The sequence below is a fragment of the Diabrotica undecimpunctata genome, chromosome 3 (genome assembly GCF_040954645.1).
Source record: "Diabrotica undecimpunctata isolate CICGRU chromosome 3, icDiaUnde3, whole genome shotgun sequence".
NCBI classification, from domain to species: domain Eukaryota; kingdom Metazoa; phylum Arthropoda; class Insecta; order Coleoptera; family Chrysomelidae; genus Diabrotica; species Diabrotica undecimpunctata.
The window spans coordinates 137,003,315-137,016,610 of record NC_092805.1 but is presented as its reverse complement, the minus strand read 5'-3'; the positions used below and the strand labels follow the sequence as shown (position 1 = coordinate 137,016,610).

At 31.7% G+C, this 13,296-nt stretch overlaps 1 protein-coding gene across 6 annotated transcripts in view; it reads left to right on the top strand.

Annotated features, from left to right (window-relative positions):
• The window catches only part of LOC140437468 (uncharacterized), a 389,771-nt gene that overhangs the window by 355,058 nt on the left and 21,417 nt on the right, over positions 1-13,296 (top strand). For 5 of the 6 annotated variants that reach the window (XR_011950379.1, XM_072527015.1, XM_072527014.1 and 2 more), the window contains one exon: positions 4,243-5,580. The exons of the other annotated variant lie outside the window; for it this stretch is intronic. Coding sequence is in view for 4 of the 5 variants with exons in the window: in XM_072527015.1 (XP_072383116.1) it covers positions 4,243-5,580 (1,338 nt within the window). In the remaining variant the exon portion in view is untranslated. The remainder of the gene's footprint in view (positions 1-4,242; positions 5,581-13,296) is intronic. 6 annotated transcript variants of the gene reach the window in all.

The following is a 13,296-nucleotide window of genomic DNA, read 5'->3' as shown; positions in this document are numbered from 1 at the left end:
TAAAAAAACCCAAAACGACGATTTTTAAGGCTCAAAAACACAACTAGAAAATATTATTTTTGAAATCATCAAGTACCTAAATTCAAGTTCAAACCTTCTTCTATCAGTTTCCGATGAAAACTCTGGGCTTATTTTATTTCAAAACATTGTTTTTTAATTGTTAATGACTCGCGTATGGCAGGCCGGGTGCTCATTGTACAATGCGAATTTGAACCAGTAAAAATTTGTATTATAGATCTTGCTTCTCTCTCTTATTTAAACACGCTGCATCCTGAGCGCCCGTCTTGTCATAAGCGCTTCATTAATAATTAAAAAACATTGTTTTAAAATTAAATAAGCCGCAAAGACTTATCGGGGAATGATAGAACCTGGTTTGAACGTGAATTTAGGTCCTTGGTGAATTCAAAAATAATATTTTTGAAGCGAAGCTTCTATACTTGCGTTGGAATACTTTTTTCTCTATAGTAAAATGCTGGCGTGAGCGTCATGGAACTAGCGTCATGGCGTCGTCACGGGTAGCGTCATAAAATAGCAGTTCTTCAGATCGATTCACTACTCTCGATCAATTCGTTTCTAGTCATCATATATTTGTTCTAAGCAGGTTTACATTAAAAACTGCATAAAAAATAACTAACAAAATACAGACATTAAATGAGAAGTAAAAATTAAAAGAATATTTGTCAAGAAAAGATTCGATTCGCAACGATTGTCAAAATTTAAAAGTCATAAACGTCATCCGATTAATAACAATATTGAATCATCTCTTCAAATTTTTAACACACTTCTCGTTTAAAAATAAGTTTAGATAAATACGATTATTATTTTTAAACATTATTTAGTTTATATAATAATTAACTTTACTATTAAATGATATTTATTTATATTTTATTCTAATTTAATATTTCGTTTGAATATGACAAGTCTGTCAGAAGTAAACAACGTATGCTTTGTTAATACGTCAACAGGTGGCGTTAGGATCAAACATAATAATTCATTGAATTATTTAAATATAATATAATATATAAATATAAATATAATTTAATATAAATAATAAATAAATAATAAAATTACTTTATTCAATTTTAAAAATATAGAAAAAATAGTATAAAGCTTCGCGCTAGTCTACTATACCGCCTATTGTAACATCTTTTTTTTAACTTCTGTTTTTGAGCCTTGAAAATCATAATTTTGCGCCTTTTTCAGTTTTCAATTGTTTATAACTCGAAAACGATCAAGTTTACAGAAAAATTACATGAAACCTTGATTTTGTTCAGAATGATACAAAAACTTCAAAAAAAAAATTGTCCCGGCCGAAAAATGGATTTTTCATGGCTACAATTTGTTCAAAAAAATTTGAACAATGTTTCGTCTGGGGTATCTCATGAAAGTTAATATGCAAAAAAATCTCATGGAAATATTTTTCCGAACGAACCCGAGTTTTTCGCCCTGTCTAATCATACTTGCTGCTGATATATTTAGGTTAAAAACATACAAAAATATCATTGTTGTATGTTTTTCTAACAGAAATTAAGAAGATTTATAAATAATTTATAAATAAATTTCTAACATAAGTATCACGTTTAGTTTGAGTAATATCTCTTAAAATATATAGAAACCTTCATCACATCGTTATAATGTAGCTTCCGGTGGAGCAGACATTTACCTTATTATATATGGGTTATATAATTAGATTTAATAAAATAGAGCCCATTCGGGGTCTATTTAAGGTTGGTTTTAGTGAGTTTGATCGAAGATTTTTCTAGAAATATCTCCGGAAAGTTGTTTATAACCTGAATACACATTAATATACTCGAGTTAAAAAAGTTGTGACAATTTAGGAAACTTTTAGAACAAAAAACAAACTTGCAGACCTCTACATTTCAGCATTTCATCTCGGAAAGAAGAGTATCGAAAATGGGGTCTGAAAGTCAACATAGGGAAGACAAAAATGTGTATATGAGGAGACGACGAAAACGTAATATTGGAAGATGGAGGGGAAATTGAATGTTGTCCAGAATGTAAGTACCGAGCCCCACAGATAACTAAAGATGGAACACTCGACAAGGCCAAAAAAGAAAGAAATACGGAGGGCAGACAAGCCATCTACATACTTAATAGTATCCTTTGGGACCAGATCATTTTAAAAGAAAATAAAAAAAGGATCTATAACTCGAATATCACGAGTATAATAACATATGGAAGTGAAGTATGGCAGATCAAAGTTAAGACAGAAAAAATAACTATAGCTGCAGAGATGGATTTCTAGAGAAGAGCAGCAGCAAGATCGAAAATAGAAAAGTTGGTGAACGAAAAATAAAATAGAAGAGAACGAAAAAGGAGATGAAGTATCTCGAAAAGTATCATATGCTCTACAAAAAGGAATAAAAGTAAAATTATTTGTAATTAAATTTCCTATCAAAAGGTACTTGCGCTGCTATTTAGTAAAAAATCCAGCGCGGAGAAATACAAAATCGAAAAAAAAATTTTCTAAAAATAAAAATAACGTTTTCCAAAACGATATTTTTATAACATGTTTTACGGATCTTCATTGTGACGCATTAGATTTTTTTGCTAATCAAGCAAGCAGTTTTTGAAGTGAATACTTCTAAGCGCTCCTTATGATGTTTGTGCACGAGCCCGAAATCATATTTAGCGTGCATCGAAAAAATCGAGACGCGTGCAGTAACCTTGCTGTATACAGTAATATAGATAATACACATGCATATACACTTATATATAAAAATGAAATATAATATTTTAAATAAAATTAATTAAAATCATATAGAATTAAATACAATTAAATAAAATTAAATAAATTGAAATAAAATTAAATAAAATCGAATCGACTCGAATTGAATCGAATCAACTCGAATAAAATAAAATAAAGTAAAATAAAATAAATTAAAAACCAACGCACCGTACTCCTCGGTTTTTTGTTTTTTTTTGTAAATCCAGTATAATGAAATATAATGATAACCAAAATGAAGTAATTAAACATAAATACAAGAAAATAATGAAAATGTAAATGACGAACAAATTCTATATTATATTTAACAAATTTTGAAAATTACTAAAATGATGAAACAAAATTGAAAAAAATTAAGATTTTTGAAATTTTAAAGAAATTAAATTAAAGAAATTTTTTATTATAAAAGATAATACAATTCAGTAATAAGCATACATTAAATTTCATCCAAGTATAGTAATAACTTGCTATAAGAAGTATTCGCTGTCGTCACTCCTTAAGTGCCTCGTGCCCTTTTTTATAGCTAGTTTAATTGTGAACAATTTTACTGCTATTCCTTTTTATCCTAGATATGATATTTTCTCAGATATTCGGGATAAAAGGTTAAAAAATAGGAACCTGATGGGAACAACCTTCCTGAGATTTTTATAAAAAAAATAGATGGCTTGACTCACTATAACCAACCTAAGCGATTACAGATTTCGACTGAACTATCACATAATCTAGTAATTTTAATGTTGTTAGTTTCGCGTATAATTTTAGATAATCCCTTGTGTAAATAATAAACTAGCCTGCATAATAAACCCACGTGCGTCTTGAAGAACGGTACTTCCTATCCCAAAGTTTCCTGGACACTCTCTTCCAGAAGTTTTGTATTATGGAGACTACTGAACAAATACTTGTATCTACCTGTAACATGTTTATTGTGGACATCAACGATATTAGCATATGGGATTTCGTGGAGCGCTTTATTCTCACTAATTTTTACGGTTGGCTGTATAGATTAGTGGTTCCTTTATATTAATCGCAGGTTCGGCGCATTATTTTTGATAACTGACTGCGGTGGCTCTACGGGCGATTTGTCTTGACAGCTGTTTATATAATACAACCAAATATCTGACCAAATCAATTATGGGTAATTTAGTTTTAATTTACTTTAACAGTTATGATATATTTTAAGGATTACAATTAGTTAATAATGTAATAAAAACTTAAAATTTTATTTACTTGTGATTTGAAACATGTTGACACTTTGACTCGGCTTATTCTAACCTATAATAAGAAATCACTGTAACAACAGTAGGTCATGCCCATTTTAATATTAGCTTTTTAACACTTGCAGTTGGTGTAGGGTTTTCTTTTTTCATTTCTTTATACAATGCAGGGGCTAGAGCTTAAGGGTTTTGGTTTTCTTTGCGTATCACATTAGCGCATGTTAGCTAAGCGTCACCATTTCCAAACTTTCGTAGATTGTTTTACTTACTATTTTCCAAAAGGCACTCCGAATCATCAAGAGTCTGAGCCAGCGTTCTCTACGCCTTTCAAAATCGAGCATCCTGATCCAGACCCCATAGCTACTTTAAAGAGAAATGTTCACGATACGTTGACTTTTTTACACCAAGAAAGAAACGATTTTCTTCCTGAAGACGATATAATTATTCCTAGTCGGAAGGATGACCATATCTCCAAAAAGATCAATTTAGATAGTATTCATTTGAAAACTCCAAAACGTTCTGCTAGTGACTATGATGACAGTTTTCGCGAAACCGTAGAAAGTGAGGTAGATGACGTGATAAAAGAAGCCGAAGAGGTTGTTAATAATAGATTAAGTAATTCAGATACTTTGTTAGAAGAAAAATTCAGTAGAAACTTCACAAATAGGGATATAGAAGAAAAGGTTGATAGTATATTTGATGACGTAAAAACCAACACAGAAGATTCTTTAGATAACTTAGAAAGCTTGAAGGATGACTCTATTTCTATAATACAGGAAAAGAGTGAAGAAGCATTTAAATTTTTAGAAAATGAAGCATCAAGTCCTCTAACTAGTAAATATGATGATAGTAGATCGTTTATAGAAAGAGAAATTGAGGATTCTATATTTGACGATGTTTCTCAAAAGTCTCCTAAGACTTCTCGTAGTTCTATACCAGTAGCAAAGCCTAGAAAGAGTGTAGAAAAAGAGAGGTCAGATATTATGGATGAAAGAGCCGTATCACCGACAGATCCTGAATTGTTATCAAAAATACCCGTAGTAAAGGGTGGTAAAATCAAAACTATTAAAAAACATTCAAAAGATCCCTTAAAAGAGTTCGTTACTCTTTCAAGGGATGTTAATTGGGACGATGATCTTGAAACAGACAAGATTATCGAAACAGTAACGACAGATCCTATAGTAAAAACCACAGTCACTAGAATAACAACAGAAACCACATCAGAACCGACAAAAAGTAAAATACCGATACCGCATCCGGATGCTTTAAATTTAACTTCGACTAGTGAACCGATAGATTTGGAAGCATCACCGAAAAGTAAAATTCCAGTTCTCAGAACAGAAACTACTAGAATAAATTCTCCAGAAACCGTTCACGTAGAAAAAACTACTCTATCGCCGGATGGAGTAAAAGTAGTCGAAACTACAACCACCATAGCATCACCTGGATCCAAGGTGTCAACCAAAAGCAGCACGTTAGATTCCGAATCCGATGATGACAGTAGAAGAAGTCCTCTAAAGGGGATACTGAAGAAAACCACAGTCAGAACCATCGGTAGCTCTAGCGGATCTGATATAGCTCTTCACGAGGAGGGAGCTGAACTGAGCGAAGACGATTCAGGTAAATTTTCTACTATTTAAATTTTCTCTTATCTTTCTTTTCTTAATTAGTTGCTTTTCGAGCCAAACAGAATACACATTACGTAGTTAAGAGAGTAGTTTCCTGACTTTTTATTTTATTTAATTAATAATTAGTCTCCTTAAAATGAAAACACAACAATATTCAGTATTATATTGAGAAGGATTTTTTATTCAAGCATTTACGTTAAGGTGTGCCACAGAAGCCAAATTTGGGGCATAAATTTAAGCTTCACTATTTGGTTTTTCCTGTTTACACTCATAATTATAAGCGTGTCTTTTTGCCTTTGATAATATGCAAAGTCGGCTTCCCTATACTCGATTTGATAGCACTGTTTTTTTTTTGGCAAAAGATTACTACACTTACGAGGAAAAAAACGACTCAAAAGTAAAATAAGTTATAATTTTTGACTACGCTGTTTGGCAAGTGTCTATTCACATTATGTGTAAAATTAGAAGTAAAATATTGTGAACAGTAGTAATTTTTATTGCAATGGCACTAATATTTATAAAGTTAGTAGCTAGAGAACATAACAACCATAACAAAGATAACTTAATATTATATGTTACATAAAACATGTTATGAATGAAAGTCATTATGTAATGAATATAAAAGTAAATTATCAAAAAAAATCAAAATTAATACTGGGTATTTCATCCTCTACGTTGTATTAGACTTTACATGCGATCTCTTAAGGACCTTATTAAGTTTCTGACTGATTTCTGAGGAATCGCTTCCCACTCTTCATCTAATTCAGTTTTTAGCTCCGCCACTGTTGCCGGTGCTGGATTACAGACCCGAACCTTGCGTTTGAGCTCATCCCATAGGTTCTCGATGGGATTCATACCCGAACTCAATGGAGACCAGTCCATTGTAGTTATATTGGTGTTGGCCAGGTAATCTTTCGTAATCCGCGCTGTGTGACATCGAGCGTTATCATGCGTTAGCATGGAGCCGTCTCCTATGTAGCCGACGTAAGGACATGGTCTTGGAGAATATCCTATCGATGAAGTATCTATTTGTAAAATATTCACATACTGTACTTTGAAATGTACACACACGTCAACATTTGAAAATCGACTGATCACCGGCAAATTCATAGAGGTCTACATTGCTTAGAACTTACTCGTTACAATGCTTGCTGAATTCTCTATACCATACACAAGTAGACAAATTTTACAGCACGTTGCCAATTAGCATAAAACTATTATTTTTTTGGAAGCTCTATAATAGACAATATTTTTTGCATTAGTTGTTTTAATTCAAAGTAACACAACATAAAACTAGTAAGCATAAACTACAATTTATCGAGTGAGTCTATTTTTTTCTCGAGTAAGTGTAGTATACAGCAAACAAAATCATTTTATTATTCAACATAATCATCATCATTGCTTCTGTCTATCTACTAAGCCATAGGCAGCCTTGAAGTTCAAGAATATATGGTGAGTGTCGACGTCACATTCCAAGGTGTTCTCAAGAATCTGTCTCACTGTGAAAATTTGATCAGTTGTTGATTTAATTAGGTCAAACGCCGCAATGATATCCCCCTACTATTTGTTCGGCCTATAGGAGGGATTCTGCTGTATAGTACTTTCGATAATAATTTGTGTGCCATTATGTAATACCTCTATAGTTGTCGCGTACCATCATGTGGGCTTAATATACCTAATTTCCAGTATCGGAACCTCTATCGGATCTTCTTCATTGTTATTACTTAACAGTTCCACTAAACCACATCGAATCAGCATATGTTAAGCATCAAGCAATGTTAGTTTGCAATTTCTCTATTGAGTGCTCACCGTAGAACCTCTCAAAGTACCTTATAAAATACTTTCCTCAGATCAATAAATACCGTATGAGCGTTTGTACGCTTATTTATATATTTTTCATATGTATCATCTGCATTTTAAAGAAAGAAGAAATTTGTTATTGATCTGCTTTGCTCTCGCATCCTTCTATCAGTAAGTAGTTTTATGGTCCTGTAATTTTTACATTATATAGAGCCGGATAGCTCAAACGGTAGAATGACTGTCTACAGTACCGCCTAGTATACCTTCTTGTTATTCGTGAACAATCCATCGCTTATGGCTTATGTGACTCTCCGTAAAAACTATTTCAAAGTATTGTACCAAATTATCATTTTTCATATAAAAACAACTCACTTTTTAACTTTTTCTCATAGATGTATAATTTTACTTTTCTGTATCTTTAACTGTATATTTATTATGATCAACATTGTATTAAACGTAGTTGGTTCGGACCATTAAGTTTTTAGATAGAAGAATCTACAACATTTCTTCATCAAAAGAACAGCATGTATACTTCTTTTTTTATATTTTTGAACGAACGAATCATCTTTTGTTTTTCTAGTTCTTATTATGTCTTTTAGAGTTCAATATTCTTACTCTTTTACCAAAATAATACTTGTTTATTTTTACTAACCGCTAATTTTTAAATAAATGCTAACTTGTTTATGTCTAAACCTGGCCTAATCTCCTGCCAAAACCTACACAACATAAAGTTCTATATTTTTAATATTGTTCTGAAGCTATTTTCTTGTGGCATTTTAAATTAATTACTGTTTAAATGGGAATAAACCACAATTAAAGGTTAAAATACGTTTATTGACGTTTCAATTTCCACTTCGGAAATTTTGAGAACGATTTCCGAAGTGGAAATTGAAACGTCAATAAACGTATTTTAACCTTTAATTGTGGCTTATTCCCATTTAAATAGTAATTAGTTCTATATTTTGTTGTTCCTACTAACAATAATGAACTAAAAAAGTCGTTCTTCTTTAAATACCTCTAGCATTAGTAAACAGATAGCATATCTGCTATCTGTGTACTAGATTCTATCGGAAAATAGTTAGCACTATACTAATATAAAAGTGGAAGTAAAATTCTCCTCCTAAAATTCTTCAATGGCTCCATTTTATATTAATACTTACGGAAGTATATTGTGTATATTTATTTTTATAAAAAAAAACGTATAGTTTTGAAGCTATTTTCGTGGGGAGGTTGATCTTTTTAGTTAATATATGCAATGGCAATTGCACAACTGGAAATGCTCTATTTGACGTTTCGACTTTTAACTCGGAAATCCTTTTTCAAAATACTTAAAAGCAAAACTTCAAAATTTGTATTTTGAAAACGATTTTCGATCTGAAAATCTAAACGACAAATAAATCATTTTTATTATTGTTTAAACAACAAATTGTCACTAAAACACTCGGAGTCTGAGAAGCCAAAATGCAGTCTTTATAATTTTATAATCGTGAGAATTTATTTTTATATCTGACCATAAACAAGTATTAAAATTTAAAGTCAGCAAAAATATAGTTAAATAATGTGTATTCTGTCTTTTTCCAATTTATGTTAGTTACAATTTTACAGCTTTTGCAAATATGCTTTTTTAGATACAATAGATACATAATATATTTTTACACAAAAAATAGAATTTTATTCGTAAATAAATATTTGGATTTCTTTTAAATATCTTAAAAATGTGTTCAAAAGTAAAATTTAAATGGGACGGAATATGTAGACCTCAAATAATCTTCAGCTGTATTATAACATGAATTTATTAACGTGGTACCTACTAGTGATGTAACGAATATTCGCATTCGCGAAATTTGTGCGAATGTTTTGCGAATATAAATATGTATAAGAAAAAAAATCATTTCAAGATTAGGTTAATAAAATAAAAATCCATTCACTTCTCAGTTTTTTTATTAAGAAAACTCACAAGCTTAGATAACTATAAAATTAGAAAACAAAAAATAAATGCAGTGTAAACAAACAAAAACAAATTATTCTCTGAAACTTTTATTATCCAAAAGTTTTTAATTTTAGACAATCATCTTGAAAAAATCTAAGAATTATTAAACTACAAATTAAAAATAGTCTATGTGTTTTTATGTAAAGAGTTTAAACAAACAAACATAAACAGTTCGACTTTAGTTAGATAAGTTCAGATAAATTTATTAATTCAGAAATTTTCGGAACAAGATACATATTATAATGTACACTACACTGTAATGTAATACAGTACATGATTTGTATAATTGTTCTGAAAATTGCTGAATTACTAAATTCGTCTGAACTTATCTAACTACACACCTCACGCAAATGAGACTGCCGGCAGTGCCGGAGTCAATTAAAATTGCCAAATTAAAAAAACTGAATATTCGCATTCGTATTCGCGAATGTCGGTGGCATATATTCGCATTCGCATTCGTGAATGTTCAAAAACTGATATTCGTTACATCACTAGTACCTACTACGTAGGGTGTTCCTTACAATCAAGTATGCCCATTAAGTAAGCTCAATTTGTATTTTTAGTGAATACTTCTTGCATTTAGCTTTTACTTTGGAGGGATTATGTACTGCCAACAGTACGGTTATTATGCAGAGCAATTTCCAAACCAATCTTGGAAATACCCCCAAATGTGAAAAAGACACAATTTGAATTTCGCTTTATTTCCTTAAATAAATATAGTATAATTTGGGTAAAAAAAAATAAATAATAGACTTACAATCACTTTATTCTACCTCCCTTCAATTAAGTAATGTAGTGCACCAACTACAAATATTTTAAATTAAATGTGCGTTAATTAGTTTCTGTGTTGTTTCATATATTTTTATCAATTTCAATCACAATTTCAATCTCCACCAAAACCTGAATTCTGGAGCTCCACTTTTTTGTTTGTGTCCTATAATATACACCTTGGATGACTTGCACATCCGGTACTATTAATAAATTAAATAAATAAGACATATTTATAAATATATCTCTTCAATATATAAAAATAACTTTGAATAATATAACATCACAAGATATGTTCGAAAACTTCAGCGCTTCAGCACTTCGCTCCTAGTACGGCATTACTCCCAGCCGGGCATTTCCTACTCCCCCACATTCTGACTCACGCGGTCTAACTCACTTTTTCGCCTCTTATCAAAACGTATTCCCTACTACCTTCAACTTATAGCATCTTTCCTTCTTTTCTTTATCGTTGGGCCAGCTGTCTTTCTTCCTTTTATTTCTCTTTGATCACTGCATGGATATAGTTGTGTATACTAGTCCAACCTACTTTATTTTCAATCATTATCTCAATAAATTCTGTCACTGTAACAAAATTCACACCTGTCTCTTTTTCCATTATGTTCCTTCTACTATCCATCTGTAGGGATCTACTATCCATGTGAATAATTCAGTCCCCTGTGATCAAAGTCTACCCAATCTCTTATGTTCGGGTTCAGCATCTTTGTCCACTGTGCCACATCCTCCGTGTTGCTCATAAATTCAAATTCAATAAATTCAAATCAAAGAAGATGCATGGGAGCAAATTTTCGCCCTAATAAATTGACAAAAGAGTTTTGCCGCAAGAAAGTAGAAAGTCCGAAAGGTTAATACCAGAAAGAACGAGCAAAAATTTAAAAATTCTTCTATAGCTTTTTTAAAAACAGTGTCTTTTTTCCCATCTTAGCTCCAATACTATTGAGGAGAAAGTCAAAATCCACTCGTGACATTCGAGTAAAGTTTCTGAAATTGTCTTCTGTTTCGTGCCCAATAGTTGCTAACATTTGGACATTCATTTCCCTGTATAGTTTCCTCTGCCACTTTCGCTTTTCTGTTGTTTCTTTTTTATCGTTTGCTGTTTATATAATGTAGGAAAACTGTCAACTAGAAGCTTTCAGCTTCGGTTTACCATGACTTCATAGGGCAGACTGGATTCTATGTTCGGGATTTGGGCCTCTACTTTCGGCTCAGTGCTCATTTGGGGCGCGACCGTGCATGTTCGCATGCCAATTTTTAAGTGACGCAGGAAGGACTGACTATTCGACGAACCCTAAACGCTGGCGCAAATAAATACAAGAGATTTCCAATAGGGACGGATCGATTCAATGATCTTGTTGGGTTTCAACCTTAGATAACCGATTGTTCAACAACTGATGACTGTTACTCAATGCCATAAACGTATATTTGGGCGTTCAACGAACTGAAAGCTAACTGATATTCACACACGTAGTTACTAGGAACTATGTTTTGCATTATTTTGTCTTTTTATAGCCAAGAAGATTTGATAATTTGACTGTCTCTATATCACATGCTCGTTATCATGGAATAATATTATTTGAGGTTTACATAGAACTTTCTCTATCAACGATAATACTTTTCGAAACCAATTTGTTATATATTGTTATTGTTTTAGCTAATTGTACTCAATAAATGTACGTATCGTGTTAAGTGAAATCTAATATAATGTCTAATTGACTAATTTTGACAAAATTAATAATAAACTAATAACGAATGTTTGTTTGTCTTTTTCTGTTGTTATCTATTGTGCATGTAGAGTATTTTTTTATATTTAATATGCAACTTTTTGTCGTTTGTTTTTCTCTTATTTATTAACCATTAAAGTTAACATTAACTTACCTTACAACGAAACTAAAATATTAAAAACTAACAATAGCACTGTACTAAAACTATTTAGAATAGTTCTTCTAAATCTCTGATTTTTACTTAAACTCTCCAGTTCTCTAAAAGAAATAAATCGTAATAAAAAATGAAATCAACTAGTACTACTGAAACGAACAACAACAATATCAGTTAATTATCACAAAATCTCACTTATGTTAGCAAGGAATGGAAAAGAAAAATATTAAGGAAAAGTTTTCTTTTCACTGCTTTCTTAATTCTGCGGTACATTTTTTTTTGTAAGTAGTCGTGTTTTTTTTTATTTCACATTGACTAAGTCTGCTGTTAGGGTTTTCAGTCGCGCAAGACTTAATAACCACTTACATAGCCGGAACCGACAGCTTTACGTGCCCTACGTAGAACGATGACGTCGCGTATAATTTTTAGAAATGCAAATGTCGTTGTCAGTGCTGAGTGTCGAACTCGTGAGTTCCGGCTTCTTCCTATTATGACGTCTTCTAACGAAGGTTAGCGATCATTTCTTTAAACGCTTCCCTATCTTTTACAACGAAAAATATCTGTTCAACACTGAGGTTACTCCAATCTCTTGATATTCCTCAGCCAAGATTTCTTCTTTCTTCCCAAGCCTTCTCTTCCCTCTTCTCTTCCTTGCATAATGACGTGTAGAAGATAGTATTTATCGTTTTGAAGTATGTGGCCCAGATACGATGTTTTTCTTATTTTAATTGTGTTCATAAGCTTTCTGCCATGTTCAATTCGTCTTAACACTTCTTTGTTTGATACTTTTGCGGTCCAAAAAATTTTAAGAATACGCCTACATAGCCACATTTCGAATGCCTCCAATTTTTTACGGATTGGACTTTCAGAGTCCAAGCTTCTACCCCATATAGCAGTTGCGACCATACATAATATTCGATGAACCTCAATCTGATAACCATACTCAATTTCTTATTTGTAAACATTGACTTGTATTTTATAAATACTTTTCGAGCTATTTCAATTCTAATCTTTATCTCCTCATTTTGATCTAACTGTGAGTTTATAATTGCTTTAAGGTATTTATATTTGCCGAACCTCTCTAACAGTTTACCCTCCAATGTCAGGTGTATATTGCCAACAGAGGTTTTCGAGATTACCATGCATGGTTTTATCTATATTCATTGTTAGTCCCATCTTTTTACTTTCTACGTTAATGATTTCTATAAGAATTTGTAAATCTTCTGTTTTTTTGTCATGATTGCGGTATCGTCTGCA